Source organism: Cotesia typhae, unplaced genomic scaffold (assembly GCF_013202065.1).
Source record: "Cotesia typhae breed Kobodo isofemale line unplaced genomic scaffold, CoteBio_Ctyphae contig_42, whole genome shotgun sequence".
Taxonomy (NCBI): Eukaryota; Metazoa; Arthropoda; class Insecta; order Hymenoptera; family Braconidae; genus Cotesia; species Cotesia typhae.
This window is the reverse complement of record NW_027423751.1, coordinates 1,379,156-1,406,840: the sequence shown is the minus strand read 5'-3', so window position 1 is coordinate 1,406,840 and position 27,685 is coordinate 1,379,156. Positions and strand designations below refer to the sequence as shown.

The 27,685-nt window shown below is 33.3% G+C and overlaps 1 protein-coding gene across 4 annotated transcripts in view; it reads right to left on the bottom strand.

The window, feature by feature from the left end:
- The window catches only part of Cno (adherens junction formation factor afadin), a 69,179-nt gene that overhangs the window by 9,655 nt on the left and 31,839 nt on the right, over positions 1-27,685 (bottom strand). For 2 of the 4 annotated variants that reach the window (XM_074244013.1, XM_074244016.1), the window contains 6 exons: positions 27,023-27,141; positions 20,225-20,392; positions 17,711-17,809; positions 5,352-5,736; positions 3,164-3,970; positions 1,804-2,926 (listed from right to left, as the gene is read on the bottom strand). In XM_074244013.1, coding sequence (XP_074100114.1) covers positions 1,804-2,926; positions 3,164-3,970; positions 5,352-5,736; positions 17,711-17,809; positions 20,225-20,392; positions 27,023-27,141 — 2,701 coding nt within the window. The remainder of the gene's footprint in view (positions 1-1,803; positions 2,927-3,163; positions 3,971-5,351; positions 5,737-17,710; positions 17,810-20,224; positions 20,393-27,022; positions 27,142-27,685) is intronic. The other 2 variants (XM_074244014.1, XM_074244015.1) reach the window with 2 other exon arrangements.

Here is a 27,685-nt window from a genome sequence, read left to right as displayed (position 1 = left end):
CACTGTGCTCATTCTTTGTTTTTTCATTTCTTTCGTAACTTGATTGAAATGCATAAGCAGAAATCGACAAAAAATTTATATTTTTTAGTAGATGTCATAAAAATCTAACTATTGCAGCCGTCCTCATGGCGCAACTTTTAAAAAATTTAGCCATTTTTTGACTCAGCTCGACAAACTGAGTAAGTAAATGTAGTTCGTTCAAAAGTTTATACCTATATATATTTATACGACATAACGCGGCTTGTCAACACGATAGCGTTTTCAATTTATAATCGATTCTTCTCAAACTCAACATGCTTTATTTATCGATAAAGACCAAGTTTAAGTTCGAAAATGAGCTTAATCGAGCGAGTAACTTGGAAATGACAGGATTTTGAAATTTTGAAAATCGCAAAAATTGATGTTTTTAGCACTTCAACTTGGTATAATTCCTGAACTAGACAAGATATTGAAATTAAGTAAGTTGCATCGCAAAGCTCTTTTATTAAGCTTGAATTTTTACTCCTCAGAAGTGGTAACAGCCTCAATATTACTCCTTTTAGAGTTCGTTTAATAAAATAGTTTTACTATTGCAGCCGTTTTAGAATTATTGGCTGTATCATAATACATTACAACCTGGTTATAAGTTATATTTCTTTCTCTCTTCTACTTACATGAAATATTTCATATATAGATATAACTGCCGAGAGAGTGAGTAGATCATCCAATGTAACTTATAACCAGGTTGTACTGTATAAACATGATGTAGATTTAATAATAACGATATCGATCAGCCTTTCGTAGAATGTGTTCAGATCGGTCGTCAGTAAATATGTCACTCTGTCTGAGTAAGAAAGTGAAGGAATGTGAATTTTTATGATTTTGAAAATTTCGAAATCCTGGCATTCCTAAATTACTTGACCGATTAAGCTCATCTTCGAACTTGACTTCGGTATCCATCTGCAGAATAAGTATGTTGAGTTCCGTTGATAATTGTAAACACCATCATTCTGACAAGTTGCGTTATATCTTATATATATATATATATATATATATATATATATATATATATATATATATATATATATATATATATATATATATATATGGGTGCTTTTTTTTTCAACTATTTTTTTTTTCGATTTCATCGTGAAATTTTGTTGCAAGTACCCAAAAAAAAATTCCCTGAAAGTTTGGGCCCCTAATATTAATATTAAGTCCTCGACCAAGGCGTGTAAAGATTTCCCATAAAAAGAAACACAAACTCTAATTTTTTATCTGTAAATTTCAGTAGCTCAGTGGCATTTTTTAGCATCGTCTCGACCATGGATGGGTTTTTTTCAGAATTAAATGCTCTACAAAAGTGTCCATTGCGGCCAAGCCGTAACTCGAACTCGTGAGGTAGTACAGGCCTCTAAACTTGATTTTTTCCATGAAATTCGCGTTTTCTCGCATTTATATCGTGAATGACAAGAGCTAGAGAAAAAATATAAACAACAAACTTGTAGAAAATTCAATTTCTTACAAAAAAAAAGTCCTGAGCACCAAGTCGCTAAAATTAATATTTTCAGAGATATAGCGGGAAGTTAAAAAATTGAATTTTGAAAGTTCAAAAAAATTAAAAATTTTCTGATCGAAATTACGTAAATAAGAAAATGAAAATTTTGTTCACTGATTTCGGTCGTAAGTAGCATAAAATTCTGTATTTGTATAAGTTCTAGATTTATTGTTCGAATCTTATCAAAATTTTTTGCATATGTATGAATATGTGGTTATTAATTTTTTAATAAGACAATATTTAAAAAATGATAAATTAAAACTTACATTAGAATCCTCTTTTATAGTGCCCATGCTGTAAGGCGACGATAAATTTGAGATGATGCTATTTTTTGAAAAGTTTTCAATATTAGCATTAGAGTCATGGAAAGATACTCTTTTAATGGAAGCTTGGTGAGATCCTATTGGCGATGAAATTGTAGCAGCATTAGATGATCTTAAAACATTTTGTTGAGACATGACAGTATAACTGGAACCCCTTTCTGGGGGTACTGGTGCTTCGTTTCCATCATTAATATATAAATTATCCAATTTTAACATTTCTGTATACAACTGTTGTTGATTTTTTGGATTTTTTGTTTGATTTTGTTGATATTGTTGTTGACTGTGTTTTGTATCTTCTTCATTCTTTCGATGATTGCCGTCATAATCAATTTCTTCGTCTTTGTATTCATCCATTCGTTGATTTCTTTCTTGTTCTTCATGAATCTGAAGTTGAGTATTCATTTTCATATTATTTGACAGCTGTCCAAAAACTGGTGGTGAATTATATGTTGATGATGTAGAAATTTGTTTAAAATCGTTTATATTTGAAATATGTTGTAAATTTATATTCGAACTATCATGTAAACTTACATTTCCATATTTCATTAAATCTTGTTGAGATGTTACGATAGGTAAGGAATTAAATGGTAGTTTCAATTGATGACTCGCTGACTGAGATGGATTCGTTCCTCTAATTGATTGATTAGCTAGATTTGTTCGTGATAAAGTATTTGGCTGGATTGACGGGTAATTTTTCTCTGGAGTAGCTGCCATTTTTAGCAATCCTTGGACACATGGTATATTTTGATTATCAAGATCATTACTCTCTTCATCGTCATCTTGTTGAGCTGCAGCTTCTTCAGCTCTTTTTTGAAAGTCTCTTTCTAATTGAAGAGCTCGAAGTTGTTCTTCTTGTTGTTGTGTTCTGTGAGAAAGTGAATTCAATTCAGCAATTTGTTGATCTCGCCATAATTTTGCAGCTTCTCGTCGTCGTGCTTGTTCTTTTTCTCGTTCTTCCCGTTGCCATGGATTAGTGGCATTGTATTGATGCTGTCGATTTTGTTGACTTGAATTGGTTGTTGAATAGTAACTTCCTTTTGGGACTTCTTGTCCACCAGAAGTATACCTATAAAAAATATCAAGTACGTTAATTTATGAAGAATTTAACATAATAGTAAATGAAGGAGTGAGAAATAAAAAGTATATAAATGACAAATAAATAATAATTTTTCGTTCTATATGATTTTTATAAATCCAAAATATTTTTCTAATTCAAAATTAGTTTCTATTAAAAAAATTTTTTTGTTGTAACCTATATACTATTAGTTCTAATATCTCCAAATGTGTACTATAACTTATTTACCTGGAATCGACTTGTTTCATATTAAATGGATGAGTTGAAGTATTAAGTGGAGGAGGTGGATGTCTTTCTTTATATTCTTTTTCAAGAATTGAATGTAGAGGTAAGGATTCTTTATTGACATTATTTTCGTAATGCATTTGATTAGATAGATTCTCATTCATATTACGTTGATGATTCACATTAGATGAATCATTTAAAAATGGAGGCTTATTGAAAAGTCCTAATTGTTGATTATATTCTGTAATTGGTCGACTGAGATCTGCATCATATTCTTTGTCTAATTCAGTAATTTGTTGATTAGTACAAGATGCGTCATTCTTTTTCGAAATGGAAGTATACTGGTTCGAAATCAGTTGTTTGTTGTATAAAATATATTGGTTGTGTTGAGGATCAGAAGACCCATAATTTGAACTTATTTGTTTTGTATTGTAAGTTGGAGAATTCATATCGAGATTTGGTACTAAACTTGTTTGCTTATAAGCACCAATATTGGTTTGAGAAGTAATAGGTCGCATGTTGAGAGAATTGGTTTGATGTTGACTACTTAATATTGCACCTGCCCTTAATTCACGGCGACGCACTTCTTCTTTCATTTCTTGTAATTTAGCCTCTTGACGAATTATATCTCTCGACGATTGTGTTTTCAAAAGGGACCCTGATTGAGGGATTTGATAAGCATTGTAGTTCATTTGGTCTGGAGAAACATATGCTGAAAGCGGCCGATCTTTTCCTTGGTTTACATCCAAAATTGGATGATTTAATGAATTTTGAGAGCCTTTCAACTGCTTTGGCGTGTACATTGAATTTCTAAACATAAGATTATTTTAGTTAGTAGTCGAAAATTAATTCTAATCCTACACAGAGAGAATTTTATAATAACCCTAATAATATTTGTTTTGTAGATTTTACTATCTTTGATGGTAATAAATTTTATAAAAGTTAAAATGATAGATAACAATTTAAATTATAATCAGTACAATAATAAAATAATAATTCCTGAAATAGAGCAATCGTACCATTTACTATCGAAATGGTTACATTTATCATCACAAGTAGTTAAAGTTACCAATTGTATTATAAACTATTCAGTAAAAGAAAGCACTGAATTAATCAAAAACATTACCAATAATATAATAACAATAATCTATTTCATTAAAAGAATAAGCAAAATTTTAGGGCCAGTGTATTTATCTGACAAAAAAGGGTTTTTTATAGTTAAGTTTGGTATCGTTGGAAAATTCTTGACCTGGAGTTGTGCCTTTTCAAGGTTTCATATCATTCTCACTAATAGTCAATGTATGATGATAAGTATTTAGGCGGCATTCGAAAATGCTCTATCTCTAGATACATAATTAAGAAATGACCACGTATCTCGTGAACTATTGACATTTTTAAAGATATAAGCTCACCTCAGCATTACACTCGACGAGACCTTTCGTTTGAGTACCCACATCAATTTTTCATATATATATATATATATATATATATATATATATATATATATATATATATATATATATATATATATATATATATATATATATATATATATCAAAAATGCATATGGGTACTCAAATGAAAGCTCTTGATGGGGGTAACATCCAGGATGAGATATTTTTAAAAACGTGAATAGTTAAAAAATTACAGTGCAATTTAACAAAATTCATTATTTAATAAAGCAAAATTTTATTTATTTATAGTTCACAAGTCACGGCAGTCTGTTGATAATAATAATGTGGTGGTGGACATAAACTGAAAATTAAAATTATTTTTTTATTCTTGTGCTAATTAATATTAGAAATGACTTTTTATTTAATATTAATATCAATTGCATAAAATATCAACTCTGATGGTAATAATTATTATCAAAGATTGTAGAAATTATTAATTTGATTTTAAAAGTTATTATCGAAATATTTAATCAAGTTATCTGAGATAGTTGAAGATACAATTTTATAGTAATATAACAGATGATAAAAATTAATATATTGGTGGTAACTTTAATAATTTATGTCGTATTTATAACAATAAAAGGTAGTATTCATTACTATTGAAGTATCTTAGAGCTTTTTACAATGCTTCGATAATAGTATTTATCAAAATTTTCTCTGTGTAACAAAATTTTAAGTTGAAATCTATAAATATATATATATATATATATATATATATATATATATAAATTAAGTACCGATCAACTGATGTGTGGTAAGGCCCTAATTGTTTTACTGTTGGATCTTGATGTCTATAGACGCTTAAGTTTTGATAAAATCTTTCAGCTTCATTATTCTGAATATTGTTCAAAGCGTTTCCAAATGATTGACTTGGATTCAAATTCGGTGAAGATCGCTGGCGATTCATCAAACCGGAAAGAGGCAAATGACTCATTTTTGTCGGTTCGTGAAGGTTGTTACTTGAACGTGATCTCAGAGACGAAGCGCCATTCATAGATGGCATAGGTGGCGGTTGAACTGGTGGTGTTGTACTATTACTAGATGACGTTCTGCTGTATCCTGGATTGAACATTTCGTGTTGACATAGTTGGGCTTGCAGTTGCTTATTTTCTGCGTCAGCACCTTTACAAAAAAAGTTCACGTAGAAAAAGTATTGTTAACAACCCAAAAAAACAAAACCATTTTTTTAACTTTTTAATCGATTTAAAAAATGTAAGGCTGCTCAAGTACGGTGTTAGAATGATATACTTGACATCTGTAGAATTTGATGATAAAAAACAAAAGTATATGTATATTTCAAAGATACGTTTATGGGCTACGCTACAGTCAAATGCACGGAGAAAATCAAACAGTAACCAGTATTGCACAGAACACTAATCGAGTCTATTCAGTGTTCGGGAACATGAATGTACTTTGAAAACAACAACAGTTATCGTTACTGCTTTAATTTCTTCGTATGAGTGTTAACTTTTTACGTTAGTACTCTAACAGAAGAAGAAATAAAAATTTTTCAATTTTTCGAAATTTTTTCAAATGAGGGACATCATGACTATTCCATGTTATTCAATGTATTTATTCAAAATGGTGAAAATCTGAGAATTGACATATGGACAAGTTTTTTTTTTTTTAATAGTCCTACTTTCAATGCGAAACATGAAAAAAAATTTTTTAATGTTGAATAACAAATGCATGACTTTTAAATTGTCGATCAAAAGTCGAAATTTCAATTGAAGGACGTTTTAAATACAAAAATCTCCAAGAAACTCGATTTTTTAAAATCAAATCAGTTCATATTTAATCGATCGCAGAGTATAAAATGTTAAAAAACATTTCTGAATATTTTCATTTTTCAATTTTTTATGAATGAAAACATATGAAGTTTTATTTCGATATAATTACCGAACATAATATCTATTTAAATAATGAATATGTTCAATTTGGGGCTCAGACAAAAATAAGCTTGTAAGAAGATAATGATGGCAGCTTTTTAAAATTAGATTTTAATTTTACGTGTGTCTAGTCCTATGAAAAAGTACTATCAATGAGTATTTAGCCACTAAAAGAAGAAAAAAGTATGGAAATTTCGTAAGTGCACGTCTCATAACGCTCATTCAATTTTTAAGAAGAAAATAAATCGTACTAACTTCCAAAACAAAATAAGCGTATATATTAAGTATTTGTATTATATGGGCAATTCAAAAAATTGTGTTTTAATTTTAGATTCCAATATTTCCCGGCATTTTTATCTCAAATATAAACAGTCATTTGAAAAGTTATGAAAGTCTTGGCCCTAATTATAATTAAACAATAGTTGGAAAATCCAAAAGTGCACGGCTCATAATCTCATTCATTACAATAAAATTGAGATTATTTGTAAATTTGTAAACGTATGTTGAGATTATTTGTAAATATTTCATTTGAATTCGCGCTCTCGTAATAGATAGCGCTCTAATAACAGGCAGCGTTACCTGCTGGATGCATTAGGTGCATCACAATATACAGGGTGTCTCTGAAGTGGCGGGAGTAATTGTTGGGGTCGATAGAGAAAAAAATACTGAATCGAAAGTTCCTGAGCCAAAAATTTTTTTGGGCCATAGAATTTGAGTTATGAATTAAAAACGATAGCCAATCAGAAGCGCGCTATTCGAGAAATGAAAATGAGCGGGGAAGTAGAGGAGACGCGAGAGTGAGATGCTGCAATAGCAGCTTACTCGCTCACACAAAGCCGAGCATGAGAGGGGATTGTGACGCTATGAGCCGAGTACGTAAGTGTGAATGAGTGGATGTATGAGGTCGCAAGCGGACGGCTTAATGTATGAGTGTGTGTCCGTGTATCGCAGCATTATTGGAGGCGTTGTAACGCTGAATTAAAGCTAACCGGGTACTCTAAGACAGAGGAAAAAATTTTAATTTTTATTTTTATTCGAAAAAATTTAATAAAAAAATAAAAAGGCCCAAGATTTAACCAGACCCACAGAAACGGAGAGTAAATTTTTAATTCTCATTTATTTTGCTGGGGATTATTTTCAAATACAAAAAAAAAAAAAAGGCTAAGATTCAACTGGAATCCAAAAAGAGATGGATGAAAAAAATTTTATTTTTATTTTTAATCAGCAAAATTATTTTTCTTTAAAAAAGAGCCAATCTCGACTGGAGCAAGAAAAAATGATTGAAAAATTTTATTATTAATTTTCAATCAACAAAATTATTATAAAAAAATAAATGGGCCCAAGTCTCAACCGGACCCAAACAAACGGATAAAAATTTTTATTACTTACTTAATTTGCTGGAAATTATTTTTAAAAACGAAGAAAATTCCCAAGACTCGATCGGACCCAAAAAAATAATTAAAAGAATTTTTCCTTATTTTCAATCACCAAAATCATGTTTCTTCAAAAAAAGGCCCAATCTCAACCGGACTAGAAGAAACTGATTGAAAAATTTTATTTTTTATTATTAATCGAGAAAATTATTTTGAAAAAAAAATAGGGCCCAGAATCAACCGGACAAACAATGGACTTGAGTTCAATTTTTTCTTAATTTATAATTTGACATTCTACCTGTTAATTCACCGATAGATAATTCTAATAAAAATATCAAAATTATTCGGACTTGAGTTCAATTTTTTCTTAATTTATAATTTGACACTCTACCTGTTAATTCACTGATAGATAATTCTAATAAAAATATCAAAATTATTCGGACTTGAGTTCAATTTTTTCTTAATTTATAATTTGACATTCTACCTGTTAATTCACTGATAGATAATTCTATTAAAAATATCAAAATTATTCGGACTTGAGTTCAATTTTTTTTTAATTTATCATTTGACATTTCGCTTGTTGATTAAGTGATTAATAATTTTAATAATAATATCAAAATTATCAGGACTCGAGAGCGATTTTTTTAGTATATTTTTTTACATTTTACCTGTCAATTAACTGATAAATAATTTCAATTAAAATATCAAAATTATTCGGACTTGAGTTCAATTTTTTTTTAATTTATTAGTTGACATTTTACCTGTTAATTAACTGATAAATAATTTTAATAAAAATATCAAAATTATCAGGACTCGAGAGCGATTTTTTTCAATTCCTTATTTGACATTTTACCTGTCAATTAATTAAAAATAATTTTAATTAAAATATCAAAATTATTGGGACTTGAGTTCAATGTTTGTTTTAATTTATTTTTTGACATTTTACCTGACGATTAATTGAAAAATTATTTTACAGAATAATTCCCAGCAAAATAAATGAGAAATGAAAGTTTTCCATCCGTTTGGTTGGGTCCGGTTGAGTCTTGGGCAATTCCTTCTGTTTTCAAAAATTATTCCGAGCATAAGAAATAAGTAATAAAAATTTTCTATCTGTTCGTTTTGGTCCGGTTGAGTCTGGGGCCTATTTTCTTTTTGAAATAATTTTGTCAATTAATAATTGATAATAAATTTTTTCAATCAGTTTTTATCGTCTTGTCAAGATTAGGCTGATTTTTGTTCAATAAATTTTTGTTTGTTATTGAAAAGAGAAAATAAATTTTTTTGCATTCTTCTATTCTTGGCTCTGGTCGAGTCTTGGGCATTTTTTTCGTTTTTAAAAATAATTCCTAGCAAAATGAATGGGAAATAAAAGTTTTCGATCCGTTTGTTTGGGTCCGATTGAGTCTGGGGCCTATTAATTTTTTTAAGAATAATGTTGTTAATTAATAATTGATAATAAAATTTTTCAATCAGTTATTCGAAGTCTGTTTGAGATTGGGCCTTTCTTTTCAAGGAAAATTAATCTTGGTGATCAAGTAATAAAAAATTTCTATCCGTTTATTTGGGTCCTGCTGCGTCTTGGGTCTATTTTTTTTTTTTCTTAATAATTTAGTTAATTAATATTTAGAAATAAAATTTTTCGATTTATCTTTTTTCGGGTCCGGTCGAGTCTTGGGCAATTTTTTTTGTTTCGAAAAATAATTCCCAACAAAAAAAACAGGAATAAAAGTTTTCTTTCCGTTTGTTTGGGTCCAGTTAAGTCTGGGGCCTATTTTCTTTTTTTAAAAAATTTTGTTGATTAAAAATTCATTATAAAACTTTTCAATTATTTTTCTTGCTCCAGTCGAGATCAGGCCCTTTTTCAAAGGAAAATAATTTTGCTGATTAAAAATAGAAAAACAAAGATTTTCAATTTATTTTATTTCGGGTCTGGTCGAGTCTAGGGCATTTTTATCGTTTTCAAAAATAATTTCCTGCAAAATAAATAAGTAATAAAAATTATTTATCCGTTTGTTTGGGTCCAGTTGAGTCTAGGGCCTCATTTGTTTTTTTAATTAGTTTTGATGATCAACAATAAAAAATAAAATTTTTGGATCATTTTTTCTGGGTCCGGTCGAAATTGAGCCTTTTATTATAAAAAAGTTAATTATGATGATTAAAAATGAATAGTAAAATTTTTTATTCATCTCCCTTTCGGTCTGATGGAGTCTTGGGCATTTTTTCGTTTTTAAAGATAATTTCCAGCAAATTAAGTAAGTAATAAAAATTTTCTATCCGTTTGTTTAAGTCCGGTTAAGTCTGTGGCTTATTTTCTTTTTTAAATAATATTTGATTAATAATAAAAAATAAAATTTTTTAATTAGTTTCTCTTAGTCTGTTTGAGATTGGGCCTTGTTTCGAAAAGAAATTAATTTGGCTGATTGAAAATGAAAACAAAATTTTTCAATTTATTTTTTTTTTTTTTTGGGTCCGGTCGAGTCTTGGGCGATTTTCTTCGTTTTTTAAAATAATTCCCATCAAAATAAATAAGTAATTAAAACTATCTATCTGTTTGTTTGGGTCCGGTTGAGTCTGCGGACTATTTTTTTTTTAATAATTTTGTTGATTGAAAATTAATAATAAAATTTTTTAATCATTTTTTTGCTCCAGTCGAGATTGGGCCTTTTTTAAAAGAAACAATTTTGCTGATTGAAAATAAGGAAAAAATTTTTGTACTGTTATTTTTTTGGATCCGATCGAGTCTTGGGCATTTTTTTCGTTTTTAAAAATAATTTCCAGCAAATTAAGTAAGTAATAAAAATTTTTATCCGTTTGTTTGGGTCCGGTTGAGACTTGGGCCCATTTATTTTTTATAATAATTTTGTTGATTGAAAATTAATAATAAAATTTTTCAATCATTTTTTCTTGCTCCAGTCGAGATTGGGCTCTTTTTTAAAGAAAAATAATTTTGCTGATTAAAAATAAAAAATAAAATTTTTTCATCCATCTCTTTTTGGATTCCAGTTGAATCTTAGCCTTTTTTTTTTTTTTGTATTTGAAAATAATCCCCAGCAAAATAAATGAGAATTAAAAATTTACTCTCCGTTTCTGTGGGTCTGGTTAAATCTTGGGCCTTTTTATTTTTTTATTAAATTTTTTCGAATAAAAATAAAAATTAAAATTTTTCCTCTGTCTTAGAGTACCCGGTTAGCTTTAATTCAGCGTTACAACGCCTCCAATAATGCTGCGATACACGGACACACACTCATACATTAAGCCGTCCGCTTGCGACCTCATACATCCACTCATTCACACTTACGTACTCGGCTCATAGCGTCACAATCCCCTCTCATGCTCGGCTTTGTGTGAGCGAGTAAGCTGCTATTGCAGCATCTCACTCTCGCGTCTCCTCTACTTCCCCGCTCATTTTCATTTCTCGAATAGCGCGCTTCTGATTGGCTATCGTTTTTAATTCATAACTCAAATTCTATGGCCCAAAAAAATTTTTGGCTCAGGAACTTTCGATTCAGTATTTTTTTCTCTATCGACCCCAACAATTACTCCCGCCACTTCAGAGACACCCTGTATATAGATATACCACAGTACTAAAAAAAAAAAAGTCGAAATTTAATTTATTAAATAATAATTAAACTACATCGAATTATACCGGGAAAAGTAATATGCTTCTATTCCTTAAAATACTGAAGCCTATAAAAAAAAATTAGGAAAACGGTTGACCTTGACGGCCATCCCTGCAACTTCCCACTGCTTTCGTAATGAAGCGTTCGAAATTGCACTTATTATGTTTTTGAGCTCTTCGAGCTCAAAAATCTAATTTTCGTGTAGTTTTGAGCTCCCCGAGCTCAAAAGTTTGATAGGGGTTTAATAAATCACTATTTTTGGAATTTTCAATTCGCAATAACTTTTGAATGGATCAACCGATTTTCACGCGGTTGGCGGCATTCGACGCTGTTTTATCATCCTCATAAGTTATTTTCAAGTTTTAATTGATCGAACCAAAAATTTCAGAGTAATCCCGAAAAAACACTTTTTTCAGTTTTCTTTGGTTCACGATAACTCACGAACGAATCAACCGATTTTGACAAGACTGGCAGCGATCTACGCGGTTTTTTGATGTGAAGAGCTGATTAGTTTTTGAATTCGATCGGTAAAGCCGTTTAAAAGTTATTCCAAAAAAACCACTTTCCGAAAAATTTTTTTTTGAAGTTTTTTTGCAATTCCTTAAAATCTACCGGTCTAAATCGGTTCAAACTTCCAGGAAATCTAATTTTGGTGAAGCCCTTTCGAATGGCGCCAACCGCGATCAAATCGGTCAAGCCGTTCAAAAGTTATAAGAGGGTTACACACACACACACACACACACACCGTGTCGGGCTTGCTGGGTCCCGCATCGGGCGCCTCCCCAGGTGGCGGATAGGGGAATACTCGTCATACCTTCGCGCCAGATACGTCGGGTACCGAGGAAATAAAATACTCGGAATGGACCAAAACCTAGCAAAAAGATGATATGAAATGTTAGAAAACATTCAAACATCGTCTACGGTGCAGAGGGGGGATATCTCAGTACCGGCGTGGGAAGGCGTACAAGCGGGCCTGAACTCGTCGTTATCAAGTGACCGTTTGAACAGCAGAGTAGACCCCATGGCTCTGCTGTCTAGCAATGCTAGCAATGCTACAGGGAGTACCGAAACAGCTCAGATGGAAGTAGACGCACAGCAAACAGGCGTTCCTCCAAGAAGTAGAAGAACTGTTGCTCCCGTCAACACTAACACGTATCGAGGGAGGATCAACTCTCTACCGACTATCACCGGCCAACAATCGCCAATGGAACGGTTCGGCAGCAAGATCGAAGAGTTGACAGAGTTCATAAAGGACAAGAGAAATCTCCATCATGAACTCAGAAAATTAGTAGCGTCCATTGCCACGGCATATAAGTTGGCCAACAAACCAGCATCGATGTCGGCGACAACCACGCAAACATCTCCGGAGACGACCACCAAACCACAAGCGTTTTTGGTCACTCCTGAAAAATCACAGCAAGAAAAAGAGAACAAAAAGAAGAGGCCGCTGTCGACACCCAGCCCTTCCTCTGAAATCGACAAACCAGCACAGAAAAAGACAGCCCGAGATAATGCCTGGATCAAAGTGACACGGCAAAAGAAAAAGAATGAAAGAGAACAGGAGCCAGGGACAAAAACTACTGAGGCCCAAAACCAGCCAAGTAAGGGTGGCTCAAAAAAACCGAGAAGGAAGAGGACGAGAACTAAAGCTGTGCTTGTCCAACCAGTTGAAGGGTGAATATACGCCGATCTCCTCAAGGAAATCAAGGCTAAGGTAAGCCCTGTCGAGACGGGCATAGACATAGTCTATTAAAAAGACGAAACATGGAGGCGTTCTCCTTGAAATGTCTCGAAAGACCGAGGATAGTAAGGCTTTCACCGATGCAGTAACATCAGCCACTGCAAATATCGGCACGGTCAAGACGCTAACACCAACAGCAACGATCGAGATCCTCGACCTGGATGAAATCTCTACCGAGAGCGAAGTCCGTGAAGCACTCAAACGTGAATTCACTAACAGCTTGGAGGTCAAACGGGTCAATTTGACAAAGCCCACACCACGAGGTAATCGGGCAGCCTTCTGCGAACTAGACGAGCCCAGTGTGATTAAGGCCCTTGACAAGACCCGCATACGGATCGGTTTGGTGAACTGTCGTATACGCCCAGTAGTAAAAGTAACACGTTGTTTTAAATATCTTGGTTATGGACCCCACACACGTCAGTGTGCGGGACCAGACAGAAGCAAGTGCTGCTACAAATGTGGCGGAGAGAACCACAAGGCCGTAAACTGCACGGAGAAGCTAAAATGCTTCCTTTGTGCTTCGGACAAAGATGCCCAGAATAGTCTATGCCATATTTCTGGCACTGGAGCATGCAAGGCATTCTGCAAAGCATTTGCAGAAGCCACGAGAGGTCAGAAATGACACGCATACTACAAGGCAATCTGAATAGGTGCGCCTTGGCGCAAAACCTGCTGTGCCAGCGTGTTTTTGAAGACAAAACTGACTCTGCTTTATCTGCGAGCAATATCTAAACATTGAAGGTAAAACATGGTTCGCAGACAAAACGGGTACGGCAGCAATTTGGATTGTGAATACAAAGAACGTTACTGTCAACAACAGCGGAAGTGGAGCAGGTTTTGTCTGGATTCAAACCACCACAACCTACTTCATGAGCGTCTATCTCTCACCTAACGAAGGGATTAGTGTGTTCCGACAGAAACTGTCAAATATAGAAGATGCGGCCACTAAGTTCGACGGTGAAGTTATCGTAGCCGGAGACTTCAACGCTAAATCAGCTGAGTAAGGCGCTGCTTTCTCCGATACCAGAAGAAACGAGGTCGCTGACGTCGCGGCTAGACTCGACCTCATAGTGCTGAACACCGGGAGCACAACAACCTTTAGAAGACCAGGGTACCAAGAATCCATTCTCGACATCTCATTGGCGACTCCAAGGACTGCCAACATGATTAAAGACTGGGTAGTATCCGAAGAATACAGCGGCAGTGATCACTAGTTCGTGACATTCAGCGTTGGATTGGCATTTGCTCCGGTTTCACAATGTGACGTCTCTAAGCGGAAGTGGAATGCCAAAAGGCTTGATCCAGAGGCATTGAAAGCTTCACTTGCACGAAGTTGGTCTATTCTGCAGAATAACCCGACTCCGGATACGTGCAGCGAGACGGAAAAGGCAGTGCTAAACACGATGAAGGAAATTGCTGCCGCATGTGACGCCTCTATGCCACGGCTGAAAAATCAGAGTTTCCACAGACCGGCGTACTGGTGGTCAGCAGACATAGCAGAACTCCGGAAAAAATGCCACAAACTACGTTGGCTAGCAACGAGAGCTGCGAAACGCTCCCCCAATCAAGATCTACTTCTGAGCGAGTATAAGCAGGCCAAAAAGAACCTCAACCGGGCAATCAAAGCGAGCAAAGCGAAATGTGGCAAGAGATCTGTAATGACCTTGATGATGACATCTGGAGTAAAGCCTACCAAATTGTTACCAAACGACTTGGAAAGGCTTCACCAGAAGCGCCGAAATCACCTGCTTTAATGAACAGCATCGTAGCGGAGCTGTTCCCCAAACGCCAACCAAGGGAAAAAAGACATTATGTGAAAAACAGTGTAATACTTTTCACAATCGAGGAGATACAGGATGCCGCGAAGACCCTCAAGTCAGGAAAGGCATCCGGCCCTGATGGCATATCAGCATCGGTGATCAAGACTGTAGCCCTGGAATATCCAGACATACTCCTGAACACCTACAACGCATGCTTGGCAACTGGCACGTTTTCCGCGGTCTGGAAGCGGCAGAGATTGATTCTGCTAGATAAAGGCAAAGGTGGCCCTGTAACACCCTCGTCGTTCAGACCACTCTGCATGTTGGACATTGCTGGGAAATTGCTCGAAAAGCTTATACAGGGAAGATTACGGAACGGTATCGATCGTGCTGGAGGTTTTGCCGCAAACCAATATGGCTTCCGGAAAGGACATTCAACAGTCGGCGCGATCCGGAAAGTCGTAGGGACAGCGAGAGAAGCATGGACTGGTAGCCTTAAAGCTCGTAAAGTATGCATTCTCCTCACGCTAGATATCAAAAACGCATTTAACAGCGCAAATTGGGGAGACATTTTAGACGCTCTGGAGCACAAGTTTGACGTGGAGCCAGAAAATCTGGCACTAGTCGACAATTACCTTGATGATAGAAAGCTTATAGTTGAAACTACTGAAGGCCCACAAGAATACGCCATAACGGCTGGCGTGCCGCAAGGCTCAATAATGGGGCCTGATCTATGGAACGCAGACTACGACGAGCTTCTTGAAATCCCGTTGCCAGAGCAAGTAGAGCTAACAGGCTTTGTAGACGACGTTGCAGCCACTATAGTGGCAGACAGCGTAGAAGAGGCCGAACTGCTAGTTCGGGAAACCATCGACACCATCGAGACTTGGCTCGATAAGCATCACCTGAAACTCGCCAAACAGAAAATCGAGATGGTCGTTTTGACACGTCAAAAATGGTTCCCAAAACCATTCGCTGTGGACTTGGGAGGAACAACACTCACGTCAACAAGAGCCCTGCGCTATCTAGGAGTAATGATAGACGAGAAACTATTTTTCCGTGAACACCTCGACAGTGCATGCAAGAAAGCCAGCAAGACTGTGTCTAGCCTAGCACGAATTATGACCAACACCATGGGACCAAGAACAAAAAAGAGAAGAGTTCTTCTAGAAGCAGTCCACGCGGTACTGCTTTATGGAGCGGAGATATGGGCAGACATATTAAAGCAGAAGACCTACCGGCGAAAGATAGCAGCAGTACAGCGGCGAGGCGCTCTCAAGGTTGCCTGCGCCTACCGCACAGTTTCAGAAGCGGCTGTATTGGTCATTGCGGGAGCCGCGCCCATCGACCTATTAGCGTTCGAAAGAGCAAAACTCTACGACGCTAAAATCGGTGGCGAAAACATGAAGGAGGCAAAAACGAAGATAAAAACGGAAACACAGCAAGAGTGACAGGACCGATGGACGTCGGAAGAGACAGGCAGATGGACAGCGCGACTGATCCCAAACATCAACGCCTGGCTCTCTCGGAAACACGGGGACACGGATTTTTTCCTGACCCAATTACTGACAGGACATGGGCAGTACAACGCCTATCTCTTCAAGATGGGTTTACACAACACACCAACATGCAAATACTGCCCGGTTAAAATCGACGACGCCGAACACACATTCTTCGAGTGTGCTCGGTGGAAGGACTACAGAAGAAGCACCGAAGAGATCATTGGCACCAGGCTCTCCCCCTCAAGCCTGGTGACCTATATGATCAAACAAGAGAAAAACTGGTCTGCTGTTGCAGCTTATGCACAGCACCTCCTAAAAAATAAAATCGCAGAAAGAGACCAGTAGCCAGAAGTAGGCGTCGTGAGACGCAGCACGGCTGGATTGAAGTAATGCTAACGCGGTTCCAATCCAGTCCTCCCCGTACCATCTAGGGGAGAGGGGAAGAGGAATGTTTTTTTTAGTGGGTAAAAATCTCCACACTACCGACTATCGATATCTGCCGTAAGATGGGCGACAGAGTTAACGATAACAGTGTCTTTTGAAGATCTTTTTTCGTATCTCTTTGGAAGAAAACACACACACACACACACATACGGACATCATCGCGGGAATAGTCAGGGAAGCTTCCTAGGACCTCAAAACGTCAAGATCTGTTGAGAACTCGATTTTTGAAAAATGGGGTGAAACAATAACTTCCCGATTTTTGAAAATTTTCAATTTTCTTAGCGGGAAGTTAAAAAACCAACTCAATAAGTGAAGTATTTCACTCGTTATCGTGACCACAAGATACGAGATCCGCACATACAGACACACGGGCGTCCAAGACAGAACTTTTTTAAACAGTTTTTTAACTAGTTTAAATAACAAAAATAGCATAAAAAATATCATGAGTGTTAAAAATAGGGGTTTTTCTTGATATATGTGTGTATATATTATTGTTATTGAAATGAGTGTAATAATTGTTATTGAAATATATTTTATGTGCCTGAAAAATCATTTGATTTGATATTAGTAAACTCATATTAATCTGTAAGTGCAATAAAAATAAAACAATTAATTTCAGTTTCAAGAAAACTATTTTTTTTTTAAAGTCGAGAGTAGAGCACTACCTTAACGCTTCGCTTATGAGGCGTGCAAAATTACAACAATTGATAATTTTTACTTTCTGAAAACAAAAATGTATAGATAGAAATATACGAAAGCATACTCACTATGCAAAGCGGGAACTGATTTGCTGCTATGAATTTGAGAAGTAGCAGATTCATGGCGAAATTGTGATGGAATATCCCGTTCACTCATACGTCGTGGTCCTAGACAAATACAAGATACAAAAATCATTAAATGAGAAATATTCAAGTAAATAATTATAGTTCTTTATTTTTGTACGTGTTTTTTTAAATTATATATTGAGATTTCTATGCTAAATATATGAAATTATAGTACTAGTCTTGAATGCAAATTGAAAATATATTTTTAAATACTATTTAATCATTATTAATAATTTAATTTTAGCCAATTAAAACTTTAATGTTTTAATTATCATTATTTAATTGTTTTAATTACACCATCAATTCAAGGTTCAAATTTATTTGTTTATCATAGTTTTAAACTATAATATCAAATTTGAAAGGATTATTCAATTCAGTTATTTTTGAAATAAAATTTTAGTAACATTAACGAACAGTCAAACCCTATTACAGATATGCACTGAGATACAGCTATAATTTCGCTACATATCTATACAGGAAATTAATATTTTTAATAATTGATTTTGCTAAAGCATTTTTAAAATTTTTCGTCACGTTAAAAAATATCGAGGAAAAAGATATTGTAACTCTTTTTGGTATATTTAAGTTTGTTTTCATGACATTTGGATACAAGAATTCATTCCAAATTCTTTAGAGAGACTCATCAACCAAATCTCTAAAAACGTCTGAACATATGAACTATCTAAGAAATCTTTTTCAACGCTTTCGTGGATACAAACTTCTTTTTTACAATTGTTTATTTTTTTGTTTTTAATATAAACATAATTTCTATTTCACATACGCAATGAAATAATTTATTGTACTCTAATATTTTCATCTTTTATTGTTGGTAAATATTGTATTAGCTCAAATAATATTGATTAAAAAAAAAAGAGGTTTTTTGACACCATAGACACACACCTATCAAGGATTTGATCGATGTTTTCCGTTGAGCATCTATAATTTTACATCTAAGAAAGGAATTGTTATTTACATCCTAATTCTAACATGCGATTAAATACATTTCCGCATATCTTTGGGTTCGAAAATTAGAAACAGTTTTAAAAACAATGCAACGTCGACTATTTTTCAGATATTTTTTAAAAAGCGATATTCGAATAACAGTTAAGGATAAAAAGTAAAGTTATTCCACGAAAATAAGTTACGCAATAATCAGTTAAAAATGAGAAAACAGTTAGTTTTTCAACTTTTTACCTACTAACCCTGATTAAGAAATCTAATTTGAAATGATTTAAAAGCATCGGATTTTAACACTAAATAGATATACAATTAACATGGAGGTAATCATTTCAAATCATCTTTCTGAATCAGAGAAGGTAAAGCACCCAGTAATTGAACAGGTTCCAAAGTAAAACGTATTTGACTCTACTTTTAATAGATAACGATGTAATTATTAGTTCAAATTAGTGTTCATGAAAATATAAACAATTTTGAATTTATTGAAGTGCAAAATAACGCAGATAATTGAATATTTATATTTTGACAACGTTTTTAGGATAGACTATGACAGGAGTGGTAGTTGCAAATATTTGAGCAGTAATTGAACTTATAAAATATATGGCAATAGGCCCAGAAAAAACTTTCAACGTTTTATTGAAATATCAAAAGAATTATAACATATTATTGATTAGTGTTGAAAATAATACTGTGAATATTTAATAGTCATTTAAAAATGAGCAATGTTTGTATTTAATTTTTTAAAAACATTTTTTATGAATCAAAAAAACTCAATTCAAAACGTTCAATCATTTTTAACTTCACCATTTTTTAGCTGATCACTAATCTATAATCTTATTAGAGGTTAGAGTGTTGTTAAAATTATACGGCCTCAGATTATTCAACCTTTTAAAATCAGAGGATCTTGAAACGTCTACGAGTGAGAGTAGTAGGGAGAGCGCAAATCCGTAGTTTTAGACCCAAGAGTGGGATTTAAAGGTCAGACTAAAGGGTTGTTCTGGATACCACTTTGAAAATTTGGAGGTATTTATAGACGATAAAACAATATAAAAAAAAATTATAATTTATGTCTTTGCAAAATTGTGTTATTTAAAAAATACTATTTCATTGAGTGGTAAAATTTTTTTTTTACTTAATATGATGAGATACTGCTTTTTTTTAATTGATTGTTCGGTTCACGGTTTAGTACCTTTTTCATGAAAAAAAAAAAAAAAATCGCATCTATCGGCTATTCTCGACATGTCAACTATGAAGTCAACAAAAATATAATTGTTTTAATTTATAATTGAAACTTACTGAAATTAATTACTGTGTCATTGTATAATTATAACATGCGTATATTACTCATAATAAATATACGGATTTTGTATTACAACAATTCGAAAAGTCTGTTCAAGTACTGGTCCCATTTTTATAAGTGTTCAAGTACTGGGTATTTTACCTTAATAATTTTTGCACGGTTAACTACGGTTACCTAAAGACAAAACAACATTGTCATACCAGTTAAATAATTTTCCGACTCACGATGCCAATCAACTGAATCCTCCTGAGTAGTTAATTCTTTTCTTTCTGATATTAAATTTCCCATTGAACGTGAAGTTGATGGTTGGACTTCATCAAATACTTGAGGTGCGTCTGTATATTCTGATTTTGGTCGTGCCTTAAGCGCTATATTAGAAAATTTAGTAAAGCATTAGTAAAGCATTATATTGATATAGAGCACAATGTAGATGTTGCATTAAAATGAAAATGAGAATTAGTTATATAGCGTTAATCAGAAAAATTTTTATTTCAATCAAGGGTTATTTGAATAAAGTTGAATAAATGGATGATTATACTTTTAAGAAATTTTTTATTATCATTTCGATATGATAAAATTCATTAAATCAGATCTTTTAATAATATTATTAATTCATTTTTTTCACTTAAAAGAAAAAAATATACGCACTGGGAGAAAAGTTAGCTTGACTCAAGACAAAAATTCTTGAACCAAGACTACTGCTAAGAAAACAATGAATTTCTTGGGACAAGCGAGTAGTGTATAATACCTTTCTCTTTCTCCCTCTTTCTTTTCGTTCTCTCATCCCTTCTCTCTCTATTACCACTCCACCCCGCCAATGCATAGTATATCACGTGCTTAAAGGTAAAAGGGCTTATAGCTAAGGGTTAATAGGGATTTGTGGTGAAAGGGCGTATAAAAAAATTTTTTTTGCCATTCGTTTTAAAATTGTCTGAAACGTAAAAATCTGTGAAAAAAAAAAAAGTTGGTATCCTAAAGCTCAAAGGGCGTATCTCAAGATATACGCCCTTTCAGCTTTAAGAAAAGTACTACTTAAAGGTAAAAGGGCGCATAAAAAAAAATTGTAGTTTTGATAACAAATGTTAAATAATAGTTTCACAAGACGAGTTATGCTCAAATAACAGCCCCATTTACAAAGTTTATTATAAATAAATAGAAAATAAATCAATCAAAAACAAATTACGGAAAAACTAAGCAATAAAAAAAAATCACAATGACAGATAACATTCGAATATTTTGAAATTTCCTGCTTTTTTAAGCATTGTAATATTTTAAAATTATAACATTTGAATATTTAAAAATTTCTTATTTTTTTTTCAAACATTATAATTTCATGATAATTGTTCATGTTTTTAAATTTTATAATAACTATTTTTTAAAATAAAAAGCGAGAAAATAATCACGCGTACTTTATTGTTTTTTGGATATCTTTTTTTTTGTAACTTTAAAAAATTGTACAGGTGAGGTTTTACGCTGGTACTACCACAGAAAGTTTTTTTTCACATTTTTAAACTACGAATATGTTCCTTTGTAAACCGGGCCGAAAAAAAATTATACGCCCTTTCACCTTTAGATCACCAAAATTTTGAATTCTCAAAAGTAAAAGAGCGTATAATTGAAGACATACACCCTTTTACCTTTCAAATTTTTTTTTTTTCAATTTTAAGTGTAGAATGTGTCTACTACTTAATTGGCAATAAAAAAATATGCGCCCTTTTTACCTTTGCAAAGGTAAAAGGGCGCATAAATTGTTATAAGTCTTTTTACCTTTAAGCACGCGATATACTTATGAATTCATGGACTCATGAATACATAAATACATATTTCTATGTAATTTTATGTTGTCAAACAAAAATAAAGAGACATATTTTGTTATTTTAGTTGATAATTTGAATTACGTTTTTTTTTTATTTTACGTAATTTATTATTTCCTAAAATACTGAATTTCCTAAATACTTTCCTGTACTTAAATAAAAACTAATCAGCAAAATTTAAGAGAAAAAAATCAAGAAAACCTACATAAAATTGAGCACAATTTTTTTTTTTGCAAATTGTGTCGATTCTACATTAGCCGAAGGAACTTCGTTCCTACCAGGTGTCCCATGACACCACATCTTTTTTTTTTACCATTATACATACTGGTTGATTTGTTTAACTAAAAAACAAAACTGCAACTACTACACTGATAGAAGGATTTATTAACTATTAATAATTTAATTTATTTGAAAACAATTACTTAATTCATTAAATTTTAATAAATATTTTTTAACATTCAATTAATATTTATTTAGGAGAAAAGTACATTTATTAATAGTTTATTAATATGCATTTATTAATAATTAACACATATATATTAACAGTTAATAAATATTTTGTTAAGTGAATTTTTTTCGCTTGCAATGTCATGATATGAAGATTGCTTATAAACAAAAATCATTTTTATAAATTATTTGCATCAATTATATTACATTATAACGTTTTATGTAGCCTACCGAATCCTATCACAGCTCATAATTATCTTTTATATTTTTAAATATTCAAAACGTTAGTTTATTTAGTACATTGAATTATTAGCATGTATTCCAGCTGTAGAGTAATAAAAAGTGTCAAAAGAAAATTGCTATTTTTGCTTTTGATTTTGCATAAATATTTGTTAACTGTTAACAAATATTCATTAACTATTAATATTTATTTATTAACAGTTGACGAATTTTACTTAAGAAATTATTACTAATTGTAAATAAATTAGTTTTTTCAAAATTAATGTTATTTAATGTTATAAGCTATAGTTGTAAGCTAAAATTGAGTTTCGGTTTAAAATGATGTATGTGTGGTTTGTAACGTTACATTTCAGGTAGTGTCACAGTAGTGGTGTATTTGCCTGAGAGCGTGGGAGTATTGAAGATTATCGTGAGTGCGTGTTGGTAAGTCAGTTGTCTGGAGGATGTCGAGTTTTACTGCGGAAAAGTCGGAAAAGTAACCAATGTAGCGTGCCACTCGGTCAATTACCGACGCCTGAACGACGGTTCTCAGCATCTCGGGGCGAGATGATTACCGCGGAGAAGCGACTGAAATGTCGTCGTCGTCGTTAAGTACGGGAGTTTAGGCCAGGCTCATGCGGTAGGTTGCGGATGACAGGCCTCGATTACGGGATGCTCGAGGGTAGTCGCGAGCGCTGTCCAAGTTCCCAGGAGAGCAAAGTCACTGATAGTTCTGAGGTATTGGCTGTGTGAATGGGGGAATGAATGTGGGAGTATGCGTATCTGGAAGTAGCGTAAAAGTAAGTTGAGCACATGTAGCATGAATGTAGTGGGGGTACCGTGAGAGGTAGTTTGGCTAGAGTAGCGGATGAGTGAGGTGCGTTTGATGTGGAAGTCCGGCTTGGGGTCAGACAAAGTAGCAGTCGTGTTGAGATCCTCGTAAAAGAAAGACATACCATGGCTGCTAGGCAGCGATGAATGTGTAGCGTAAAGTATTAGAGTTAGTTGTGAGCTCTCATTGAGTTAGGCTCGTGCTTGAGAGTTAAGTTTGGCTCTCGTATCGAGGCTGGCGTGCCTCATGCCCGCTGTTACCGCGCACAAATGGCTCGGGCCATTGTCTTGTTTTGTATTCATTTGGGACTGCTTGCGCGATATTCCGGATATCGATTTAGTTTATTTTCGACTAAGAGGGAGGATTTCAATTTTCAGAGCACCGATTTGTGAGCCAAGTATCGTTTAATCTCGCTTGTAAAGAATATACTTCCTCTGAAAGATCGAATCACGATCTTTTCTCTCTAACCAGTATAACTGAGCGACACCGAGGTATTCCATTACCGTCGAGGCCGCTCTTGGTCTTCTAGGGACTTAAAAATTTAAGTTTCTCGTATCCCGGTTGTTAATACTGGTGAAAGAAAGGTCGGCTGACGCTCGTAGGGGTTCCTGGAGGATCGAGAGATGGTCAAAATGGTCAAGTGTAACGTAGTGAACAACTACCATGAGGAAAATTCTATGTTACAGAAGAAACCTATTATAAACAAGTTCAATTACCGAAGTCAGCTTTGAATGCAATTGGTTTTTTTTTTTTTTTTCCTAATAAAAATCATACAAATAACTTATGACAAGACGTAAGAAGTTAAAGTAGTATATACAAGCTGAACATAAGTGAGAATAAGTCCAATTTATGTGTAAGTATGTGTGTAGATTGACATAGTATACGCTTTCGCTTATATGAGTAATTTTTCTAGCAAAAATCATGCATGATTTAAGCTCGACCAAGCATGAATCATGCACAATTACACACACATTTCATTATTAGAATACGTTATCAACGATTAATTTCACACTTTGACTGTCGGTGTAATCAAAAGGTATATGATGCAGTTCTCGATATTTTTGAAGTGAAACTTCTTTAGGCGCATGAGGGTAAAATTTTTACGGATGAAACGCAATAATAATAATAATAATATTAGCGTCGCGAAGATGAGCAGCGTTTTTGTCCAAGAAGAGGGAGAGAGCGATTGAGAGAGTGAGAAAGAGTGAACGTAGCATGAAGGACATAGACATGGAGCGAGAGTAAGAAGCAAGCGAGTGAGAAAGGTCGAGAGAGAGAGTGAGATAGAGCGAACGTCGCATCACGCACCGTGTCATGGAGTGAAAGGTGGGAAAGAACTAGTGAGAAAGATTGAGAAAGAGTAAAGATGATCGAGAAAACATACACTACTAGTTGATGTATTCGTTTAATAGATAAATATTAGAACTTTAGATGGCAACACATTAATAATTTAATCCTTACAATAAAAATACATGAGAGTGTGAAGTTAGTCAATAGTCGAAACTCGCAAAAAAAAGGGACTATAGTAACTAACGACTCTGTCATCTTAAAAAATTACAGTTTCAAACAGTAAAAATTGCCGTTTTAATATACAGTCTATCCTATGAGGAGAAGGGGAACTCAGATAAGTAGAAGGGGGAATCAATTTAGGAGAATTTAACATTTGAAACTTTAAAAATTCTACTCTTAAAATATAAATTTTACCGGTGCAAGCAAGTCAATAATTACAGTTTCATTTTTAGCGTTCTAAATTTTTTGAAAATGTCCCATTTGGCCTGGAATGCTCCATATATAAATACACCAAGTTGGCATCGTCAAATTGACCAGCTTGTAAAATTTTATTATTTTTCGCTTTGTATCCGTGGTGAATTTATTTCATTTCATTTAATATACACAGCCTTAAATTCTTTTTTAACCTTTTGAATTGTCCTTGCTTTGAATACAACCGATTGCGACTGATCAAAAAGCATGTTTTATTAATTTTTCAATATTTTATGAATTATTCCATTGCTTGGTTTAATATTTTCGCCCGTTTTATGCATTAATTCAACAACAAGGCGTACTAATTGCAGCAGAAATGCTGCCTCTATATTTGCCGCAAGGTCTCTATAGTAGCTTCACTACAATGAAAAAAAATATATTTGGAATAATTAAAAAATTGCAGGATTTTGAAATTTAAAGAATTAGAATAATCGAAGTAAGTTTGTTTTTTTTGGCTCAATTTTTCTTTCATAATATTTCTAACTTATCTTATCAGATCTTAAAACTCTTGACAAGGAATTTTTTTGTTTGCAGAATCACAAATTTTTGAAAATTGAAAGAGAAAAAATTTTTTTTCAAGTTTTTAAAGAATAAAAAACAATGTAAACTTTTTAAGATTATTTAGTTGCAGAGATTGAGCAAATTTTGATTTTCCATTTGGTTTTTTTGTCGATATTTTTCATTTATTGCTTTTAATTGAAAAATTATTGTTTAAGGGGTTACATGGGTTTCCTCCGGGAAAAAATGGTCTATTTTCAGCAATTTTTTTTTAATAGAAAAAATGAAATATTTTATTGAAACTTATTACTATCTTGAAGATACATGTTTAATAAAAGATTACTGAAATTTTGAAAATAAAAATATTAAAAACTCTGCTAATATGACGTCATTTCCGGCGAGCCCTCAGAAAAAAGATGCGTCCGCGAGATCAGTAGAACTCCTAGCAGGATCATTTGAAGTGAAAAAAAAAAATATGTGCTCTAGTTAAGACTTTAAACTAGGTCTTGAACGAACAAAAAAAAATTAAAATTGGATTTTTGGTACAGATTTTTACAAAAAAATTAAAAATTTAGCAAAATTTCGCGGATTTTTTTTTTAATAGTTGTAATTTAAAAAAAAAAAAAAATCTTCCGTTCAAGACCTTGTAAATTGAATCTCGAAGGTCTGTCTAAAATTTCATCAATATTGGTTAAGTAGTTCTCGAGGAATTGTGGATACCGTTTTTGAAAATATCGTTTTGAGAAAAACGCGATTTAAGTTTTGAGTTTCAAAACAACAGCGCCTTGAGCGCGCAACTTTTTAAAACTGTTTCTCCGAAACTATTATTCGGATCGATTTAAAACTTTAGGTCAACATTCTCGAGATGTTGTAGAATTTAACAAAACATTAAAAAAAAAAATCGATTCTTTGAAACCGTGAAACCCAAGTAACCCCTTAATTAATTTTACTTTACTTGCGTGATGCAAAAAAAATTTTTTCTGTCAATTCAAAAACCCATGACTTTGAAAATACAAAATAAACAAATCTTACAAATTTTATGGTCTTTGAAGCTCGGTTGAAGGTATCACATAAAAAGTTGATACAAATAAAAATGTTCAACATTCATTTATGAATACTTTCGATTTTACCTTTTCTGGTAAAAAAACATTTTTTTTTTATATTTTTCCATATTTTCATTTCATTAGAATTTTTTTTATCATTATATTTTTCTTCATGCATGATCATACCTGGTAATGTATGATGATGCTGGCCCATGCATGGTCATGCCTGAAAATTCGCCAAATCTAAAAAGGTATGGTCATGCTTTTTCAGGTCTGGCAAATATTCAGGCACGTTCATGCATGAGCTTAACGAGTGGTTTTGCATGATCATGTATGATGATTTTTTCCCGGGTATAAATTTTTAATTATTTCATCATTACTAACCTCTGCTCATTAACGGTGATGGTTGTGACAAGAGAGTAGCTAAACCATGATAAATAGCACCTTGTTTAGCAACTTCTAGTGTTACTGTAGGTCCTGTTAATACCAGATACTCTGCTGCTCTGAAATAATAAAAAAAAGTATAGATTCGAACAAATTAAAATGATATACAGAGTGGATGGCATAGAAATGTAAAGATATAGAATAAATTCAACTCGTTGAGCCATGCTTGATTAACTAACAAAATTCAGAATATTTGCAGAAACTGGCTCACTGAAAACTGTACAGAAAAAAAATAACGAAAATCATATCATAATCTAGGTCTAGATTTTTATGAACTTTTCGTTGTTATTGATTGTTAATCAGATTTTTACGTTTTAAGGCTCTAACAAATTAGGTGACTGAATAGAAGTTACGGACAGTGTTTCGGATTGTTTAATCGGTATCTTTGGCGAATAACCAAATAGTCCGAGTTCAAGACCCGGTCTGGGCTATCCGAATTATATTTTCGGTTACCGAAAAGTTCCTACTGGGTAAGGTCCCCCCTTTTCCTTTTATCCTCTCTTTCCCCTGTTCCCAAATTTGTCTTTAATGATAAATTTAGCTATGAAATATGGCAAGCCATTCTGTGTGCGTATAAATAAAATTTTGTCATTCGATACCTCA